General features: G+C 46.9%; 1 protein-coding gene across 5 annotated transcripts in view; it reads right to left on the reverse strand.

Annotated features, from left to right (window-relative positions):
* Window positions 1-22,651, reverse strand: part of TRAPPC10 (trafficking protein particle complex subunit 10) — a 79,617-nt gene that overhangs the window by 30,684 nt on the left and 26,282 nt on the right. For 2 of the 5 annotated variants that reach the window (XM_086332662.1, XM_086332583.1), the window contains exons 4-11: window positions 17,213-17,409; window positions 14,786-14,981; window positions 12,879-12,990; window positions 10,188-10,435; window positions 3,552-3,698; window positions 2,860-2,974; window positions 1,956-2,032; window positions 1,109-1,200 (exon numbers count right to left, since the gene is read on the reverse strand). In XM_086332662.1, the coding sequence (XP_086188788.1) occupies window positions 1,109-1,200; window positions 1,956-2,032; window positions 2,860-2,974; window positions 3,552-3,698; window positions 10,188-10,435; window positions 12,879-12,990; window positions 14,786-14,981; window positions 17,213-17,409 (1,184 nt within the window). The remainder of the gene's footprint in view (window positions 1-1,108; window positions 1,201-1,955; window positions 2,033-2,859; window positions 2,975-3,551; window positions 3,699-10,187; window positions 10,436-12,878; window positions 12,991-14,785; window positions 14,982-17,212; window positions 17,410-22,651) is intronic. The other 3 variants (XM_086332822.1, XM_086332922.1, XM_086332741.1) reach the window with 2 other exon arrangements.

Raw genomic sequence — 22,651 nt, forward strand, 5'->3', positions numbered from 1 at the left:
CTCTCTCATCCTGTCATTTGAAGGGGCCAGAACCTTCCATACTTCTTCAGTTAGTATCTCCAGCCAATGATTTGTACACTGTAGTGCAGGATGCGAGACCACTGCCACCCAGCCCCTAGAGATGCAGGCCGAGGGTCACCCAGCTGGCTAGTCCATGGTGACACCAGAACCAGAACCCAAGTCTCCTGTTAGCAGGCCAGCGTCACCCCACTGCAGTGCCAGCCTTAGGGGGCTGAGCTCATAGCATCTGAGGACATGGCTTCTTTGTTCCAGTAACCAATAATTTCATTCCTCAGTACACCAGATGGAGACTCAAGAGACCCCACCTCAGCTCTGACTGCTGGCTGCTCCAACCACACCTAAAACATCAGGACGTTCCCTTAGATGATCTACTAATCCCTTCCCTGCCTACTCAACCAGTTACAATAAATTACTGTTTCCTGTTTCATCTAACAAAATGACAAACTGTATATATCCAGATACCACTTCAAACACATATTTCTTTTGAGAAAACAACCATCTTTTCCCTCATAACTTGTATCTTTTCCAGTGCTTTGAATTAGCAGCTGCATTGCCAGCCAGGGTTCTTTTCTTTGATAGGCTATTTACCAAATCCATATGAAATATACCAGGTTTTGAGTCTTTTCTCTGGAATCCAACTTGGAAGCGGAGCCAGATTAGAAACATTCACCATCTCTGTACACTCCGGCTCTCGGGCACTCACAACTCAGCCTCTCTCATGGAGGCGACACATGCGTGTACTCCACGCCACTGACCTCACGGGGACACTCACGAGCAACCAGGGAAAATGGTGTAGAACACACACCATATGCTGCATACAACAGGGCACACATTATCTACATACGTGCAACATTTATGTAAAAGTTCACCAAATTAATTAAAGAAACACACAGATTAGTAACAATTACTATCATTAATAATCTCTGGTATTCAGAAGGAATTGTCTAAAAAAATGATGATGGTTGGTTAACAGTTTATATTTTCATTCTACAAAGTTAGGTACACTTCATATTAACTCCTACATAACAAACCTCTTACTACACTTGGGAGATGTCTGAAATTCAGAGAAAAGTTCAAAATCAATTACATGTAAAACTCTGCCAGATCCTTTCCAACAAGCTTAGCAGATCGAATCCTTCCGATACTCGTGAACATTTCGATGGTGGCATGGGACAAGTCCTGCAGAAAAGCAAAGACCAAGTAACTCTGTACTTCAAATTTAATGCTATACAGACCCGACATTCATTTACCCAAAGCTGAAGCAAAAGACTTCTTTATTAATATAACATTTTTTTACTCTGGATCTTTTTGTGTTGAGTTTTTACAAAACAGTGATTTATACAAAGTCATCAACTTGTATATAAAGTATGAAGCATAATAATGAAAGAAACATAAACTCAGCAGGCATAGAATAATTTTTTTGGTGTATTTTCCACATGCAGGTAACATTTTTAGCGTTTTTTCACTCTCTGAGTAACAGAGGCAACTGTCAGATGCTCTCCAATTAACCGTGACTTGGGAACGCAGGTGGTCCACTGGACTTCTACTGCACTGCTTTCTAAGACGCCCAAATTTAAGTCCTTTAAAATCAAGTACAACAAGCCCTGTTCAGGTTCAAACTGTTCCTCTGTGTACAGAAAATCCTTCACTAGCCTTTCTTACAATTTCTGCTCTACTGAATGAGCAATCCCATGGGGAACAGAATGGTAAATACCCAAGGATGCTTTTATGCCTGATTACGGCACTGTGGATACCGACCCAAGTACTCCAGGTGCACTGACAATTCCCTAGGGCACTGAGGAAACTTAACCCTCCAGCAAGGAGGAGGTCCCCGACACCAGCTCACTCCCAGTCCAAAATGCTACAAATGTAGCAAAGTCTCACAGAGACAGGCCCTCTGCCGCCAGTGGACAGGGAACACTTGAAATACTTACTAAGTAGTGCTTTTCAAAAGCTTCTACTGATGACAACGCTTCTTTGAGTTTCTTATAAGGACTCTGAGCTGTGTTGGCTTAAACAGAAAGAAATAAGAATCCTTATTCATCTTCATTACATCCAGTCATGACTTTATGTTCAGCCTCAAATGTCACAGGTACAGGACTTTGTCTGATGCTTGCGGAAACTACCAACACACCCATGTCAGCTGAAACCACACTACTACTCACGTTCTTGTCCAGTTAATATACTCATGAAATAGTCTAAACACTTTGTGCAATGCTTTTATCTTTAACTGAGGCCAGAAGTTGTTAAGCATGTATTACAAATCCTACAATGAACTGAATTACTTTCTGAATGCTGTGAAGTGGTCTCAGGTTGAAACAGAGCAACACACATCACACACTTTCCCTGAGGAACTGACCCGAGCCGGCGGGAGTCCCCTTGGGTCACTAGGTGTGCTTCAGTCAGCAACAGCCCTGCTAACTCACACTCATCATTATGCTAAACGAATCAGTAATGCTCCTTTCAAAGTGCTCTATTACCTAGGAGCAATTTACTCCATAAAAGGACTTGGCTGGCCATATTATCAGAAAAATAAATCACCTGTAACTGGGGGAGACTGGCACATTTAAACTTCATGAGGGCTGTACAAAGTCCTGACCAGCTCAATATAAGCCTACCAGAAACTCAGACACAGTTTTAAGAACGCTTATACTTTCTTAAACTATTTCTGACATCTCTTTATGTGATTAAAGGGTAAAATATCCCGTGTCTTAATCTGGTCAGCTAATAATGAGTCTAATTTCCCAAATGGTGAGTAGTCCTATTGCCAGAATCTGAGTTATACATGACAAGCACAGCCCACGTTCTCGGTGCTTTTGGGTACATTTCAAAAAGTACCTGTCTCAGGCCGCTCGGCTCCCAAACCCGCCAAAAGATCCACGGTCCTATTGAGGTCCTCTGAGTTAGGTCCCTTTTCTGACACAAGTCCACACAGATAGCCCAGGGACTTCAGCTGTTGAGATAGACCCCAAATATCAATTAATCTGCTATAAGAACCAGTAGAGAATTTACAAATTTAAAGTTAACATCCATCTAAATGCAAGAAATTTAGCTTTCCTACCCAAAAGATTTTTATCTAGATATAAAAATACATCTTGCTATGATCCTTTCAAACTCAAACCTTCTACACAATCATCCTGGGAGTGCCTCTGACTCTGGTCATTCCCAAGCTGCAAGGTCCCCTACTCTGTCTGCATTGCCACCAAGCTTTCCTGCTGCCCACACAGGACCGCTGTCCTCATCTGATTTCTGCACAGGTTTCACGCTCACCCTGCTTTGTCTTCACCACCCTCATTCCTGGTGCAGAGTCCACCTTTTGCACGAGCGCAGCAAGTGTCTGACTCCAGTCTACTGGAGTCTACTGGAGTCAGACACTGGCAGGGACCCACTGCGTCCATGTTGCTACTGGACGCCCCTGAAGCAGCCAGAGCCACAGGAGGGACCACGTGTGCAGCACTTCCCCAACAGCGAACTCCAGCCCCACCCCAGGGGCACAGCCCAGACAGGCTCCCTCTGTACTCTGCAGCTACCTTCTCCATGGCGTAGCTCCACAAGCCCACGGTGTGGGCAATGTTCGAGTCTATCTGCGCCCGGTCACAGCACCCTTCTATCCTCTGCAGCACCTCCAGGCAGCTCAGGAACACCCAGCAGTCCAGGGCACCGGGCGGCACGGAGACCTGGGGGCACAGGCGCGGGCAGTGAGGAGGGCGCTCGGAGAAGCCCCTCCCGCAGCCACCCAGATTCTGCAAAACCACAGGGAAGAGAAAGGGGTATAATAACAAGGGCAGTGGCTCAGCTACAGGAGGAAGGGCTGTCTGTGCCCAAAAGGACTCAGTGGCTCACACTCCCGATGATACGGAGGGCCTCGGCAGGGGTGTGATCTCAGCAATGTACTCAAAAGCTTATTAAAGATGCCTGCAAGGCGAGCTGTCAGCACGTACTCTAGGCTTGGAAACTGGTCACTTCTCAGTTTAAAGAGCACACATCATGAAGGTGGGAAGCTAAGACCTCAGATGACCACTGGAACACATTTCAGATCATGTATCAACATAGAAATCTAGTATTAAGTAGATATTTGATGGTATTTGAGAACTGCTATTAATTTTTTAGGTGTAATTATGTTTGTAAAAATGGACGCCTGTTGCTTGGGGATGTAATAAACACTATACTGTCAGATATTCAGAAGTATCCACTGTACGTGATGGGTTCTAAGGTGGGCTTTCCTCTGCACTTCAGGGTCTTTGAAACAGGAGTGTCTCACAATTGACAGCACCTTCACGCCACACCTGGCAGTGCAGACTGCCTTTTCAGGGGCACTGACGTCATGAGGTGTCTCACAGCTGGGGCCCCAGCTCTGGTGAGACCCGCCAGTTGGTCCTAGTCACAGTGGGGACTAAGAAGTGATACCACATCAGCTGACAGGGGAGGAGCTGCACAAGCTGACGAAACCAACTTTTGTAAGAAACACTTCTTCAGCGCACCCTGAGCACACACAGAAGGACCTGGCACCAGCTGGAAAGGCCCAGAGAACGCCATTAAATGCTCCCACACGTGCTCAATGCCCAGTCTTTGAAAAATGAGACAAACTACTTAGACCCTTCAAATGAAAAATCAGTACGGAAAATAACAACGTGATCAGAAGCAACTTTCATAAGGTGATAAAGTGGTATGACTCTCTTGTCCAGACAAGGGATCAACCTCAAAGGGATACGGAGAGCTGGTCGGTGGGATGCAGCTCAGGGACCCTGTCCAGAGCACATATCCTCCCCCGAGTCGAACTGCAGTGCTCCACAGGGGGCGAGGCTGAGGAGTACCAATGGCCCACAGGGGTCTCACCCAAAAGCCACATACCTTTAGACAGTGGCAGGCTGAGTTCCTCTGACGGCCACCCACCCCAGTGCCCCACGCCTGACAAAGAGCAAGCCCTGCCTCCCACAACGGACAAGCCCTAGGCAAGCTCAAGGCTCCGCCAGTCCACCTGGAGCCCAGTGGCATTCTCGGCAACTGGACACTTCATGCACCCTAACGAGAAAGACACTGAGTGCCTTTCCATAGACTGTGGGGCCCTCTGGATAAACTCCTTTGTGAACAACAGACTTTTTAAAAATAATTTCTTCATAAACATTCTTTATCTTTCTTCAAACCTCTCTCCTTTTCTAATATCAGTATTATTGGTCACGGCAATAGCTGTCTGACCATTTTCCAAGCATAAAATTAAAGACATTCTTTTGTCTTTTCTTTTTTTTTTTTCTCTTTTGTCTTTTCTAAACCTATGTTTTAAAACATAACGCAAACCCCAGTGTCCTATATGGACCACAGCGGGGCCATGCCCACCACACAGCTCCCAACACACCACTGGTGCCTCCTCATGAACTCATACGCACGAAATCAACATGCAGGCACGTCTTGTGTCTGACTCCTCCAGCTAGACTCTGCGTTCACAGCCTCGTCCACTCCAAGTGTGTTGATTTCGGCAGCCACACCCGTCTGCTGTCCACACAGACAGCAGTGACTGCTTCCCTCGTACAGGGTGGACATTTGGGTTATTTCCAGGGCCTGGCAGTTACGGTAAGGCCACCACGAGCGTCCCTGCACTGCCTCCTGGACAGAGGGGGACAAATCGCAGGCTCACGGGCAGCACAGGTTTGGCTCCAGCAGATGCTGCCAAACAGCTCTCCTAAGACGGGTGCCCATTCCTACTCTTCTTGTCAAGGAAAGGACTCCAGGTGCTCCCTGCTCTCACCAACACTTATCAAGCCCTTCCACTGTAGCCACCTGGGGGGTAGATTTCACTGTTATTGTAGTTTGCATTTCTCTATAATGAATGAGACTGAGCACCTTTTCATCTGCTTATTAGCCAACTGGATATCTTCATTTGCCTAATTTCTATTGATTTTTCAGTCTTTTAAGCTGATTTGTAGGGGTTCTTCCCATACTCTGGGTAAGAGTCCTCCTTAACTATACAGCCAATGGACCTCTGACCCCTCCTAGCCGCCCCGTCACCCCTCCTCCGTGGTGCTGATTGATGACGAGAGGCTCTGATTTCCAGGCTGCCCATTTTCCACACTCTTACCTCCTGGCCAAAGCCTTTCTGCCCTATTTAAGAAACATTTGCTAATCTCAAGGTCATAAAGATACTTTCCCACATTATCTTTCAGAAGCTTTCTTGCTTTATCTTTCATAAACTAATAATTATTTGTGGGTGGTATGAGATTCAGTTACTCAGACCCATTTATTCATTGAATCCATTTATATTCCATTTGTTCGAAGTCTACCCCAGTGCCTTTGCTCCAACCTCACATTTCTCCCCAGGTCTCAGCTGAGTCTCCAACTCTTCTCTGCATCTTCTCCTAATCGGGAGCCTCTCTCTGCCCTCACCTCTCACAGCACCCCAGCTTTCAACCTATGGGTGGCTCCCCACTAGCTGTAGAATAAAAGCCAACTTTCAAGGTGATGTATGCTTTCAAACCTGGCTTCCAAGACCTTTGGAGCCTCACCTCCATGTCCTGCCTCAGCCCTAAGTTCTACCAAGACTAAGCTCCTCGAGAGTTCTTTCTCAACAGTGAGTTCTCTTCCTGAAACTCACTCTCTCTGCCTGCCACCCAGGCCACGTCCACCTGGTGGGTCCTGACTCAGCTCACAGGGTGAGGAGGGGTGATGTTGGTCTGTCGTGCTCGCTGCTAAAAGCACAGCTCCTAGAGTGAGTGCTTGGCTAGCACAAAACAGGTGCTCAACAAGTAACTGCTGAATGAACGAAACTTTAAAACCCAGCTCACACAAGACCACCTCTTGACTCCCACCCCAGACATGTCAGGCAGTGTCCATGTGCCCACGCAAGCTGCCCCTCTCTCCTCGATTTCACCCCCACCCACCCACCCCGCCCTGGAACAGCTTGCTCTGATGGCCCGGCAGCTCTGGGCTCTGAGAGCCCCCTCACACAGCTGGCTCTGTGCACAAACTGGGGGTTTCTTGAGGTCAAGCAGGACTCGTTTCTTCCTCATGAGTGGGCCCTCTCTCCCCTCACCACTGTGTGTGGTCAGCTGCTTTCTCAACGGTGCTGGGCAGTTCCTTCTCTAATCCTCTTTCCCTCTTCCTGAGGCTCATCGGCTCTTATTGACATCAGCGCCCTCCCCGGTTGCCTCCTGCTCCGTCCACTCCCACTCCTCTCACAGTTCGGGTCCTCCCTCAGGGCTCAAGGTCACGTGATGAGCAAGTACTTGAGGACCCTGAGGTTCGCTCCTCTGCAAAGCCTCTGCTCTGTCCTCCGTGGGGCCTGAACCCAGGAATGCCAACGCCAGCTGGCAGGCCTGGATGGCAGGCCTTGTCCATCCTGCTCAGCCTGCAGCTTCTCCCACACACAGTCTGGGCGCAGGCCTCTCACGCATGGCGCTGGCCAGGCTCTAGATCCTGAAGAGTCCTGATCTCTTGGCCAGCCCTGTCTGTGAACATAATCAGAACCTATGCTGATAAAAGACAAGCCGGTACCGAGAAAAACACATTAACACAGAAATCCTCTGGGGAGTCACTATAACAAACATAGAACGACATTCTAGAAAATATCTTCCTTATATTGTTCTCACTTACCAATCTGGTAAAGATGAAAATATATACACGTATTACTTTTTTTTCTTACCAAAGATGCAGGGAAAGAGTATTACTAGTGTAAGTAAAAACGGGACGATCTTTCTAGAAAGCAATTTGACGACGTACACTAAAAGTGTTAAAGACAAGTGCAGTCTTCAACTGGCCACCCTACGTGTGAACGCACTGAGTAAGGGTGACGGACCAGGACACACACTCCTGCAACGGCAGACACTGCTGAACAGTCCCGAAGTCCAAACAGTCCTCTACACACACAAAGGCCACAGACCAACAAGAGAGCCTCTTACTTTAGAATAAGCAATGACATTTTCTTCTGCACATCTGTCTGTATTTTCCAAATTTATGCAGGAAATACACTAGACTTTTGGTAAACAGGTGGGGGAGGGTTTAAATGTTGTAGACAACAAAGAGATACTCTGTGACGGAGTCATCTGAGCCCCCACAGACCTGGCGCAACCTTAGGGCTATTGCTCCTGACGCCAGCAGCACTGTGGGTAGGCACCCTTTCCACACTCACACACTGCCAAGCCGGGAGCTGGTCCCCGGCCTCAGCAGGCACCGCCGCAGGTGACGACCCCAGGCCACACCACGGAGGTGGCATCTGGCCACCTCAGTGTCTCCTACTCTCAGAGAAGATACTATAAATCAACTGATGCACCAACAAGGAAGTCACCACAACTTGCTTTACAAACCACAAAGAGCAAACACAGGCATCTTCTGCAAAAGAAACATCACAATAAGAAATGCACAAAATGGTTGCAATACATATGCTTTTGGCTTAATAAGGATAAATGACCAAACCTAACCCTAGAAGCACCACGTGCTAGCCCAACCTGCAAGCTGCCTGAGAAATGACTCTGCAGTGGCAGTTCTGCCCAGCTCTGTGTGGGGGAACCCAAGGCTCTACGCTGGCCTCTGGCCACGGACACGACTGTCAACAACAATCATCAGAAAGAAAGCTAGCAGACACAGGAAATGAGTTCTAGTTTTGAGAGCGGAATCAAATATGCAGAAAAAATAAATAATTTTGAGTCTTGAATTTTCATTGTCTCCATAAAAATTTAAAGAAATTCTAAGAATAAAACTTATCCGCTTTATTGCCAACCGCAAAACTTCTTTAAGATATAAGGACCACCCCCAGCTCCCAAAACAACCTAGAGAGAGATCTCAGATGAGAAAGTAGAGAGAGTTCTGTGCCTGGCGCCCCACATGCCCTCTCCAGGGAGAACACCATCACTAAGTCCTAAAGAGCCCTCCTGGGTGACCCCAATTTGAAGGTGCCAAGGCTGGACTGCTTGGGCTCTTAATACACTCCCATGTTTTCCCCTGATCCACTAACAAGAGAAAATCTCTCAGTTAGTAAATCTCTAGGCATCCCTGTCCCATTAATGAAGCAACCCCCTCAGCCCTGGAGTCTGTACAACTAGACTGGAATAGCCAAAGATTATCTCAACCTATTTGGTGACAGGTGGCCACAAGAACATCACCTCAAGGTGGAAAGTGTTCTTTTTTTCTCATATGTTCGATTAGATGTCCAAAGAAGAAAAATAATTTGATAAAATGTCCTAAATTCTCAAGTTTGTGGCTCAGCTAGGCTAGGCATCTCTTCTTTAGAAATTAGCACAATAGTTTATCTTATTGAGTCTGTTATTTAGCTTTTTAGGGAACATAAAACAGAAATGTCTATGATATGAAAACTACCCCTACCACCAGTGCCCTGGGTCTTCACTAACTGTGCCCCCAGAGCCCTGACGTGGAGCCCAACAGAAAGGACCGCAGCCTGCCGGGAGGATCCGAGTCTTCGACGAGTTAATTATGTTACCTGTAAGTCACCTAACCACTTCCACACCTACTTTCTTCCTTTATAAAATGGAATTAGACCCCCCTCTCAGTTCTTAACCAGGCAGTGGGAGCGGGTGCCTAAGAATCCTCTGAAAGTGTATGTAACAACTGGAGTGTGTATATGTGCAGTTTTCCATGTAAAGAGGTCACTAAAACAAAGAAGGTGAGGACGCCCGGAATGGACAGTCACTAGCGCTCCCCTACCTCACTAAAATGTTTCCAATGCCAAGGGCAGGAAAAGAGCCCAGAGCCCTGGGGGTGTTAATCTAGAAAACCAAGTGTTCCGCTACAATGAACACCTTCAGCTAACTGTGTTCTTTCCCACACGCGTGCACACGTGTGCTTGTAACGTATCGCCATTAAACTGGGTGCTACTGATTAACGTGCACAGCTTGCTGTGTGTCACTCACATTGTCACCGGCACGCTCATGTGCAAATTCATGTATCTGAAAGGACAGCTCTGAAAGAAAACAAACACTGCCTGCGAAACCTGATTCTGCGTGTCCCCCAGATGAGTGATCTTGATCAGTGAGGCCCAGCTCCCACAGAACAAGCCAGGGTTACCTTAAAAATTATATTGAGAAACTCATCTAGGAGGCTCGCTGTGGGCCAATGTGAACTGCACTGTGTTGAGAGCAGAAGTTGTATTTTCTAGCAATTACTTAATCGGTTTCTACACCAACAGTCAGGAAGCGGGTAAATGGGGAAAAGAGACGACTCACTTCCAAGAGCTTCAGCTCCTGCACACAGCTGTGCAGCAGTTCTAGGGCGCGCTGAGCCACCTCCCACGGCCTCTGCAGGAAGAGGAGCAGGGTGCACTGGCGAGAGAACAGGTAACTGCGCAGATCTAACAGGGTGGCTTCTTGCCTCTGTATCAATTCGCGCTTCTCCATATCTATGGGCTTTCGGAGGATCAATCCATTCCAGCTCTTCACCGGCTGGCAGAAAAAAGTCAGCCAGTTGGCACCATCTAAACAAACACACATCGTGAAAGGCGCTGACTGCAGATTCCTTCACCTCACTGCGTGGGACCGTGAGCCCTAGGGGACCGATGGGCGGCTCAACTGCTGTTCGGCCCGAAGCGCCAGCCCCCCCTCGAGGCTGTGGGGAACCCAGCAAGGGACATAGGACAGAGTGCTCACTACAAGAACACCCACTCAGCACCTGGCATTGGGGGACAGGACAGAGGCCACAAGGCACAACGCCGTTGCAGGCCCCGAAGGTCGTGAACAAGCCAGGATGCGATCAGGCTGCCGGGCTGAGGGTCGGGGACACCTCAGGCTCCACAATCAGTCACCGGGGAGGAGGCAGGAGGCCCAGGCGGGAGTGTGCTATGGGGTTCCTCCCTACTGTGTGCGGGGGAGCAGCCTGGCCACGGGACAGTCTTTTTCTTCTTTCATCCCCACACTCTTCCTGACGTGTTTAAGCCTCCTGCCTGTCTGCCACTCAACCCTGTCAACACCTGAGCCCAGCTCCCAGAGGAAGGGCCCACAGGCACGAGGAAGCAGTAGTAGTGGGAAGCAGGGGGAACCTCCTCTAACTGTCGGAGATTTCCAACAAGGCCCCCCAATTCTAAGAGCCCAAAGACTCAAATATGGTTTTAAACTAAACACAAGTGTCTACAATAACAGGGTCATTCAATCTTAAGGAAAAAAACTTTTTGATCTACCGTTCTCTCTCACAGCCACCTCCCTGGACGTCCACGTCTACCCTGGCATGGTGGCATCGCTTCGTGGCTGCAGGGCCAGCGACAGCACCAGCGTCCCTCACGGACCTGAGCTGAGACTGAGGGGCTCACTGTCCATAAAGTGAGGTGTCCCCCCAGCTGTCAGGCCCTTCCTCAGCAGATCCCTCTGCTAAGGCCCCATCGGAGCCCACTGGGGTTTCCTGGCTCCCCCCCGTTTGGTCAGGCCTCTCTTGGAGGGCCTCCTAGGCCCCCATCTGACACTAACCAGCCTTAGCGCCACCCTCCCCCACACCTGCATCTGCTGCCCAGCCTGCACTTGCTACCCTCACTGCCTGACTCTAAGTGACATACTTGTTTTTTCATATGTCTCCCTTTCATGTAAACTCCATCAAAGAAGGAATTTTGTTGTGTTCCCTACTGTATTCAGAACAGGGAAGGCTCTCAAGAAGTATGTGTATGAACGAACAAAAATGAACCACCTTATCATTTCACTGTAAAAGCTGGTCCAGGCTTACTTTTGGATTTTAAATTGCCCCAGGTTTATTTTAAAACTGAGAGAACAAAGAAACTATGTGAAATATAAGAAACATGTAAGCTATCTGAGACACACACACACACACATATATATACACACATATATATATATGTATAACATGGGTATGTAAGTTATAAGAAATGTAATTTAACTCCCTTTAAGTTTTCAAAATCTAATTAGTAAATTGCTGTAGTTATATGCTTTTGTCTGTGTCTCAGCAAAGTAAGAGATCCAAAGCTGAAATGAATGAAAACTGCCTGGAAGTGGGCCTCAGTGGGTGACATCGCATCACTCTGAGAACCAAGGCGGGGCCCACAGGCCAGGGGGGCGGCCCCTGCACCTCACTCCCTACAGGTCTCCTAGCAGACACGACAATGGCTCCTGGGAATCACGCCTTTCTTCAGACACTATGACAAAGGTTCTTAAAAGAACCCCCGAAAAAGATGTCTATCATAGTACTGCTTGTGGTAGCAGAGTGGAGACAACCCAAATGCCCAGCACCAGGGGTGGCTGAATCAAGTCTAAGGAGCCCACACTGTGAAGCACTCTGCAGCTACTGTAGAAACAGCTTAGCACCTGACCTGTCCCCCTGAACAGATGCCTGCGATGGACTGCTAGTAAGAACAAGCTACAGACAAATGTCATGATAATGTGATGCCATTTCTACCAAAATAAATACCAAGCAAAGAACAGTGAGCACAATTACAAACTTTTTCTTTGTACACGGGTCACTGTGCTAGTTTCGTATTTTTAGAAAACTTTAAGACATCGTTAAAAAGATGAACACCCTTTACAATGGTGTCATGTAAGACTCACTGTAGTGAACACTCAAATATCACACAGACAACCTCTTAACCAAAGAAAAAGATCCCCCACACTATGTTAGCAAGGAGGCACAGCATCGGGAGCATCCCTAGACAGACAGCTCAAGCTGTAGAAATGACACTTTATATCTGAAAACAACTCCTTCAACACTTTGATTCCTCAAGATTCTTCCACAAGTGTGACTAACACCTAACCCTCATTTCACTCCCTATAGCAAGATGGGAATATATCCTGCATAATCTGTTTTTAAAAACCACGGAAGATTAGGTAATTAACATTAGGTAAATAACAGCAGCTTCCATACTAGTTAGAAGTGGGGAAAGCTATGGTGAGAAAAGAACTTGTTTCTAAAACTTCACTACTCACCCCCAGCACCAAAGTTGACAACATACTGAGAAAACAAGGCGTCCAGCTCATCGTACTGCACCAGAGCGTCTTCAAACTGCTGTAGCATCTCAAAGACAAAGGCAAGCTCCTCCTAGTCACCCAAAGAAAGTTTAAAAAGGAAAACACAAAATTATAAATCAGTGTTTTGAAATAAGAAGCCAGGAAAGATCACAACAGAGAAAAGCAAGCAGCATTCTGAACAATGTTTATGCTAAGAAACAGAAAATCAAGTTAATGACCAGGCACAGACAGAAGCAGGAAAAGGCCAGCATGACTCCTGGAGTCCCTCTGTGACGTGCCAGGCCTGAGTGCTCGGCCTCTTGTCCTTGGTGCTTCCCTTGCTCCCCAGACAAACACTCTTTAATTAGAATTCTGCTCTATGGAATAGCGGAATCTTCTCCTTCCTTTACTTATTAAACCAACTACTTATTTATATCTATGGAGACACAAGGATGCTGATTCTATCCCACGGGGTGCATCTCTGGTCTGTCACTACTCATTTGCTGCACACACTGCTCCTGCTTTGGATGTCAGGAGGCCCCTGGAGGTGCTGTGTGTGCTCCTTTGACAGACCTCCAGCTTTTTCTTGAGCACCTGCTTACTTTCTGCTTCTACAAAATATTGTATTTTCCCTACATTAGCCCTGGAACCAATCATGTCCAGGAGTCCTGGCAACTTTTACTGGAGAATGCAGTTTAGAAACCAAGATCTTAGCACTAACTCTGCTCACTGCTACTGAGGTGTCATTTTTTCCAGACCCCATCAGAGGAGAGAGCAAAGCAATATTTACATGCACACACATTAACTGCCACCCACACATACATCAATATTTCTGAATCTATCTACCCAGCCACCCAGTTATCCAACCACGAGTTCACACTGATTCTAAACCAATACCACTGTGTTCATTTGGACTCTTCTCTTTCCTTGTCACTACTCTTAGGAAATAAGTTTAATACGATTGAAGGGTAAAGAGACAGGGTGATCTGAAAGTTTTGTCATAGTCAGCCATACAGGAAATTATGAACACGTTCAAACTCCCTTATGTTGCCCAAAATCACCCAAATATCACCACGACAGGAGCATCAGAATAAGAGACAAACTTCAAAATTTCTAATTAGGGTCTTTTATTTATTCAAGGTTCATTATTTCTTCAGTAATTAATATGCAAGTGATATTTAAATATGAAAATTACAAAATATGAAAATCATGCTTTTCCAGGCAAAACATGGTGAACAAAGAACAAGGACCCTAACAGCAACACTCTCATCCCTCTGCAGTGCACAGAGGGTCTCCTCCCCCTAGCTCCTCTGTTTCACATCACTTTGTTCACTTAACACACTCTTCCTCTTAAAAAACAAGAGAACTGACTATAGACCACAATTTCTGGAAACCTAAACACTTTTGTAAGCTAGAGTAAAGAAACCAGCTTAAGACAATCTTTCATTGGAACCCAAAGTTATAAAACTATGGCGGAAACACACTTGGGACTCAAGTAGTTCAACCACAGCGCCAGGCAGGCAGTAGACATCTCATCGTCAGGGCCGTCACCAGTGCTGGGCCCCACGGCCGAAGCCAGGCCCATGGTCGACAACCAGGAGGCCCGAGGCGCCGACAAAAGCAGACCTGCTCTGAGGACAAGGTCATTTCATAAAAGGCTAGATGCCAAGCTCTGAAGCAGCGAGGCAGCTGACACAGTACCTACTCAGGAGACCACCTCCGATCTTCCTTAATCAGCCATGAGAATGAAGCTGGCCACTGCACTGTCACTTGGTCTTATAAGCTACATCCATATGAATGACCGCAAGAGAGCTGCCTTATTCACAAGAATGAAGAGGGAGGGAAAGAGAAGGAAGCAGTCTCACTCTGCTTAGTCACTCAGGTACCTGCACCATGAAGTATTCACAGAAGCTCCAGCCTGGCTCGGTCCTCTTCTCTCTCAAGGTTCTCATGTCATCCTCAAACTTGCCTAGGTTTTTTGTAAAAGACATAAGAAGTAATGTCCTGAGTTTGGTCAGGAAGGCATTCCAGGATTCCTGAGTTCGGGAGGAGTCCTTCAAGGGATCGGAGAGTACGACACACCTGGGAAGACATGAACAGATTATGCAGAAAACACTCCAGGCACAGACCACCGCCCAACAGTGACCACGATCTTGGGATGCAAACGGGCTTCCTCCCTCCTCTTCCTTTCTTCCCTCTAGAACTGGTGAAACACATCAGGCAGGTGATGAGACATCAGATGAGGAAATGGTTTCATCGTGAGCTGGTCTAAGGCTATGTAAGCAGTCAGTGAGTGCTGTTATGAGAGAGGTGCTGCAGAATGGATGGGGGGGTTATGATGAGTCACAAGACTCAGACCCTGTCTACAGGGTGCACTGGAAAATAAGGTGACTGCGCCTCAGTTCCCAAACCCCAGGTGCCCTGCCCACTTCAAAAACCTCTTAGGGTTCCCGGTGACTGACAGACTAAAAGGCAGGTGTTTAACATGGCACCTGAGGACCATGACAACATGGACCAGCCCGGGTGTCCAGCTCTGATTCCTACTCTCTCCAGTTCAAGCCCACTCAGCTTCTCAGGCTCTCCTGTCCTTCTACCCAACACGTTCCTGCTCGCCCCACACAACCCTGCTCGCTGACACACCCTCACTGACCCTCCCCCAGCCCCGCCCCAGCTGCTCCGAGCTCAGCCCCCCGATCCAGGACCAGCGCCATCAGCACACTCTGCAAACACTTCTCACTGTTAGTCTGTCTCTCCCACCAGCTGAGCTCAAGAGTAGCGTCAATAAACAATAAATAAAGGCTCAGAAGGACAGGGCTTAACTTATGGGACTTCCCTGGTGGCTCATAAAGAATCCACCTGCAATGCTAGAGACTCAGGTTCGATCCCTGGGACAGGAGGATCCCATGGAAAAGGAAATGGCAGCCCACTCCAGTATTCTTGCCTGGAGAATCCCAGGGACAGAGGAGACTGGTGGGCTACAGACACAGGGTTGCAAAGACTCAGGGAGAACTGAGTGACTGAACAACAACAACAAAGGTATGATACAATTTCACTACAAAAAACTCTGTATCCACGGTGTACAAATCTCAAAGGCTTGTATAAGTTACAAGTGTTTCCAGTGGACCTGGAAAAGATAACCTGTTCATCCAACAGGTGAAAAAGGTAAAACTTTCTTTATCCTTGAAAACAATATAATCTAGAGAGATGGGTAAATTTGAACTTAGAAATAACTTCTAAATATTGATGCTATGAATTTCAACATTTCTCCTCTATAAATACTTCACCTGAATTACCAGCAAGTGGCAAAATGAACAGATTTTAAGTTTCATTTCCTTTGGGCCCCATCATCCCCCCTGCAGGAAGGACTGATTTACCAGAGGACAAAGGGTGAAACAGCCACAGTCTAGACAGCCCACCAGATGAGTAATCAGTACCAAGAAAGAAATTTTAAAACTTGTAGCTGGCCTTAATTTCAGTCACCCCACTCACCTCACTCCACCGCATTAGATACTGTTTCTTCCCCTGAAAGATAAAGGGGTCCAGGCAGCTCACTCCTAAGCCCCATCCCACCATGGAAGTAACATCATTTGTTCACTGTATGAGCTGCTAGGGTCTGCTGGCTCAGCAGTTTCTCCTTAAGGCCTTAAAGATTGCAATCATCCACATTTATTTCTGACCAGATGCAGAGTTCTCTACTACAGGGGTGGATGAAAAAAGAAACCTACATGAACAGCAACCACCGAAACAATATTTTCCTTCAGTGACCTGGTGCTTATCAACCAGACAATACATCCTTTACACTCTCCGTCCCTCATTAAGACTTTCAACGTTTACTGTTTCCAGATCTTCTCCTTATTAATTAAAGCAACAAACAAACTAAGCTTCAGAAATTCCCATCAAGCGTTGTTAACTCAGAGAAGGAGAACCCAAAGCAGCTGATGAAGTCAGGGCTGGTGGGGGCCGATCTGAGCAGAGCAGCGTCCACAGAGCAGGCACCAGTGTGGCAAGGAGCTCCGCGCAGGGGCCTCCCTGTCACTGGGATGCCGCTGCAAAGACAACACGTGACCCTGTGTCAGCAATACTCACCAAGAGCCTGGAAATGCACAAAAAGTTTTACCCAATTTTCCTTTTAGGGAATCCATTAAGGAGACAATTAAGGAGGGGCCTGGTCTCCTAGGCTGCATCCACCACATGCTCAAGCATCAGGCACAGGGCAGGCACTCACAGAGCAAATACTTATGATCACCTGGAAGCCAGTCAACTATCTCACCTAGATGTCAGCCCAATGAGGTTAACAGCAAACACACACGTACCTGTCACTCTGTTTATTACAGAAATCATTTCTTATTTTGTCCACAATGGAAGCTCGGGGAAGTATGTTGGTTTTGTTTTTTTTCTTGGCATCATTTTCAACCACCACAATTAACCAGTCCACGGAGCTATAAGCTTTCAGAACATTCTGCCACTTGGTGAGGTCATCCTTTACCGTAGCTTTATACACTTCAGTATCCTGAAAATAAATGAGTCAACGTGAACACAGATTTATCAACAGCCTGTAGTTTATAGGGCAAAAGAGCCTGATAACAGACAGCAGCAGGCTTTTCCGCTCTGGGGCACGGACACTCCATGGAGTCTGCGGCCGGCCCAGCTGCGGCGCTCAGGGCAGGCTCCCACCATGCCCCAGGTGCACGTCGTCCCTGAGCCCAGGGGCACCGAGGGGAGGTCCTCCAACGTCATGAGGAAGAGCTGGAAAGGCAGAGGGCCCAGCACGCTGCCCACCGAGACACACTCTGCTAAGAAGGCTGGGATTTTAAAACCCAGGTCTGCAGGGCTAGGGCCCTGGGCCCAAACACGGCAGGGTCCCCTCCGGTCACGGCCCCACCATGACAGGAAAGGGGAGCGGCCGGTCCCGCTGCAGGCCCACTGCCATCTAGGGGCGGGGGCTTTACCGTGGCTTCCTCCACAGCCCCATGGCACTCCAGGAGCCCCCAGAACCACTCCAACCTCAATGCCACTCGCAGGCCATGTCAGAGACAAGGCAGCTTTAGAGGTGACCCAGACAAAGAGGACAATCCAGGACTTTTGGAAATTTTTCTCATTCACATGGCCTCAACAGCGGAGCCAACATGGGCCTGGAAATCAAAGCTACTCCTGACTCGGGGCCTAAACGGCAGCCTGCTGGAGACGGTAGTCCTTCTGCCCCGGACATCAACAAGCCCAGCCTCAGCTCTCCTCCAGAGAGAAGCAGGGAGACACAAATTCTCCTTGCTTTGTAACTCTGTTTACAACTGATCTTATGCTCCATGAATCCACTCAGCAGATTAAGAGCGAAAATCGAAACCAAGATGCTTAACTCATTTCAGTATCAGATATTTTCAGACCTTTGGAAACTAATTAATAGCTACTGTCTAAATATATTCTTTCCCTCTTTGAAGAAAAGGATTCCTTATTATTCTGCCCATATTTCCTCTGGATTTCTTTAGTCTCTTTTGAATAACACTCATGTGACTGATCCATGAATGAGTTAAATCTCAAATTCTGTATCAAGTCCCTCCCTTTCATTTAATCAGTAAGTGAAAAGTTCCAATAGGCAGTACTTAAAAACGTTAAAAACTGCTAGGTCCTCAGTGTAACTCTGAAACAACTACAATCTGAAAAAGAACTTTTGGTTAAAAGGAAAACCATCCCGCAAAATTCTGATTTCTGTGAATTAATATCCAACAGTAACACACTCACAAACTGCTTATTTTCCACACAATGGCAGTGCTTAGGACCAGAAGTTTTACAGGGCTGGTGTTTTGTCAGAACACAGATACCTGACCCCTGGAAAGTGAAACCAGAAGGCCAGGGGGTGGCAGCCCAGGACCCAGCAGTTTCAAAATCAAAGCACAGATGCAGATCTCAAGGCCCACTGGACAGGGAGAGGTGAGGCAACATGATAAGTTCCAAGGAGGCCTTCCCAGGCGCTCTTTGCCAGAACCCACCACAAGGGGGGCAACCACACACCAAGGGGACACCAGCCCCTCTCCTGGGGACGCTGTGGGTGGCAGCCTGCAGGGACTCTCAGAAGAGGCCTCAATGAGCAGCAGGAAGGACAGAGTCCCCCGAAGTCCTAGAGGAATCAGGACAGAACCCAGGCCATGGCTCACGATGGTGAGCAAACAACAAACATTCCAAGAGAGGCTCAGTGACTCTGCAGAAGAGGAACCCAAGCTGAACCCGTGGGGCTAAGGGTCTCTCAGGAAACCACAGTGAAGAGAGGAAAACCCCATCATGGAGGACAGTGAGTGCCTGGCTTCTCTGAGCTGGAGAAAGTCACACACACACAAAGGGAAGGAATGAGAACTGACCCTGGGTGCTGCACTGGAACTGGGTTGTGTGTATGCACACGTTCACATGCACGGGCACAAAGAGTTACATATGGAGGTGTAAACACACGTGTGGGGACACATACACACATGTATCCTCCAACCTATGCTGTCCTTAGTCGCTCAGTCTTGTCCAACCCTTTGCAACCTCATGGACTGCAGCCCACCAGGCTCCAATCTAGACAGCATATTAAAAATCAGAGACAAAGGTCCATATAGTCAAAGCTATGGTTTTTCCAATAATTATGTATGGATGTGGGAGTTGGATCATAAAGAAAGCTGAGCACTGAAGAAGATGCTTTCAAATTATGGTGCTGGAGAAGACTCTCGAGAGTCCTTTGGACAACAAGGAAATTAAATCAGTCAGTCCTAATGGAAATCAACCCTGAATATTCATTGGAAGGACGGATGCTGAAGCTAAAGCTCCAATACTTTGACCACCTGATGTGAAGAACCAACTCATTGGAAAAGACCCTGATGATGAGAAAGGTTGAGGGCAGGAGGCAGAGGATGAGATGGTTGGATGGCATCACTGACTCAATGGACATGAGTTTGAGCAAACTCCAGGAGATAGTGAAGGACAGGGAAGCCTGCTGTGGCTGCAGCTCATGGGGTCACAAGGAGTCGGATACAACTTGGCAACTGAACAACAACAACAGAAAGGATCAAATTTAAACATAACTTAAATAAAGCACAAAGAAATTTTCTGGGATTACATAAAATAACAGCACCAAACAAGATAAAATTCACAATGTCTAGCATCCAATAAAAAACTGCCAAGCAGGTAAAGAAATAAGAATATATAAGATCTATAAAAAGCAGAAAAACCACTCAAAAGAAACAGACTCAGTAAATACAGATAACAGAGTTAGTAGACAAGGCCATTAAAATAGCTATTGCTGCCATATTTCATATGTTCATGAAGGCAGAGAAAGACTGATGCTAAGCAGAGACAGGAAAGATATTTTAAAAGAAGGAGAAGACCCCTGAGGAACTCAAAGAGATGAAAACCACAATGTCTAAACTGAAAAATACACTGGGTAGGACTAAGAGCAGATTAGACACTGAAGAAGAAACAACCCGTTAACGTGAAGGCACAGGAACAGAAATTATCCAAATGAAACACAGATGAAGACTGATGACGCGCCCACAATGCAGTGACTCGGGAGGCGTCAAGTGACCTCACACAGAGCTAACGGAGTCCCCAAAGGAGAGAAGAGGAACAGAAAAAATAGTTGAAGAAATAATGACCAAAAATGTGCCAAATTTGATCAAAATTATAAATCCTGAAAGTAAAAAAGCAAAAACAAAAACCCAAAATCCAAGCACAAGAAATGAAGGTCCACCGTGGCACATCATAATCAAACTGCTTAAAATCACTGATAAAGAAAAAGAATCCTAAAACAACACAGGACTTCTCTGGTGGTCCAGTGGCTAAGAATCCACCCGCCAATGCAGGGAACACTAGTTCCACCCCTGATAAGAGAAGACCCCACGTGCCATGGGACAGCTGGGCCTACGCACCACGACGGCTGAGCCTGCGCTCTAGAGCCCACAAGCCTCAGCTACTGGGCCCGCGCACCTCAGAGCCTGTGCTCCACAAGAGAGGCCACCACCACAAGAAACCCAGGCGCCACAACTGGAGAGAGCCCACGGGCAGCAACCAAGACCCAGGGCAGGCGTCAATTAGTCCATCAATTTGAAAAAAAAAAAAAACACCAAAGGAAAGACATTTTATGTACAAAATAACAGTCAAAATTCAAAGATGTTTCATGGGTAACAATGGAAAGCAAAAGACAGTGAAGCAACATCTTCTAAGTGCTAAAAGCGGGGTGGCGGGGGGGGCGCAGAGCAGGGAGAACCTTCGCACAAGACCTATCAGGGAAATATTCTCCAAAAATAAAGGCAAAATAAATAGCTCCTCAAATATTTAACGGCTGAGAAGAACTCATCACCAATGGCCCTGCACTATACAGAAGCAGAAAGAAGTCCTTCAGGCAGAAAGAAATGAACACCACCTGAAAATCTGGATGCACACAGGAAGGGGGTGCACTGGAAATGCTAAACACGCAGGCAGACATGAAAGACACACTTTCCCAGGTTTATTCTCTTTACAACACACTTGATGGTTTACAGCAAAAACAACAACCATGTACTGTGGGTCTACCACACACGTAAGGCTGAATGTACGCACAGTCACATGAGGCAGGGGCGAGAAAGGCAGTGCTGTGACCCCGCATACTGTCTCAAGCAGCACAGCAGACGTGAAGGAAGGAGGCGTAACTTACAGTGTGGACTACAAACCCGAAAGCAACCACTAAAATAACACAACGGAATTTTACTTCTAAATCTAAAATCCTAAACATTGTCAACTTGCTCCAGGAATTTTTCTTAATAAAAGGAAAAGTGAAAGTGAAGTCTCTCAGTCATGTCTGACTCTTTAGGACCCTACAGACTGTAGCCCACCAGGCTCCTCTGTCCATGGGATTTTCCAGGCAAGAATACTGGAGTGGGTTGCCATTTCCTTCTCCAGGGGATCTTCCCAACCCAGGGATCAAACTCAAATCTCCCACACTGTGGGCAGACTCTTTACCGTCTGAGCCACCATGGAATCCCATGGTGGGATTCTTTAGCCATGGAAATTTTCTTACTAGATGATAACCAAAACTAAAACAGAAAAAAAAAACCTCCACAGGATTCCTACTAGGAAATGTAAGTTTAAGGAGGAAAAAAATCATCTATAATGTCCACCTGATGCAAAGAGCCAAATCACTGGAAAAGACCCTGATGCTGGGGAAGACTGAAGGCAGGAAGAAAAGGGGACAAGAGAGGATGAGATGGTTGGATGGCATCACTGACTCAATGGACACGAGTTTGAGCAAAGTCTGGGTAGTGAAGGACAGGAAAGCCTGGCGTGCTGTAATCCATGGGGTCACGACGAGTCAGACATGACTGAGTGACTCAACAACAACATAATGTCCACAAACACGAAATACATCTTGCAGTAAGAATGCAAGACTTCTATGAAAAACATTACAACACATTACAGAAGAACATTAAAAAGCCATGAAGAATGGTTCCCAGAGGAGAAGATCCATCATCATTAAAATTCTTCTCAGATGAATGTATTAACAGTTTCAAGGCAGTCCCAATCAAAACATCTCCAGTCTTCTGGTTTTTCCCTTTTCAATCAGTTATCTATGATTTTGTAACAAACCACTACAGAACAGACTGGCCCAGAAGACTGACTGTTCCCAAGTCTACAGCTCGTCTGCTCCACCTGGTGTCAGCTGTGGCCCTGGGATATATTTAAATTCACATCTTTAAAGACCTATATCACTAAAAACTTAAGAATGAAGATAAATGTATTTCCAACTCAAAACA

This window comes from Bos grunniens, chromosome 1 (assembly GCF_055505025.1).
Source record: "Bos grunniens cultivar Pamir isolate PY7600 chromosome 1, Bosgru_T2T1.0, whole genome shotgun sequence".
NCBI lineage: Eukaryota > Metazoa > Chordata > Mammalia > Artiodactyla > Bovidae > Bos > Bos grunniens.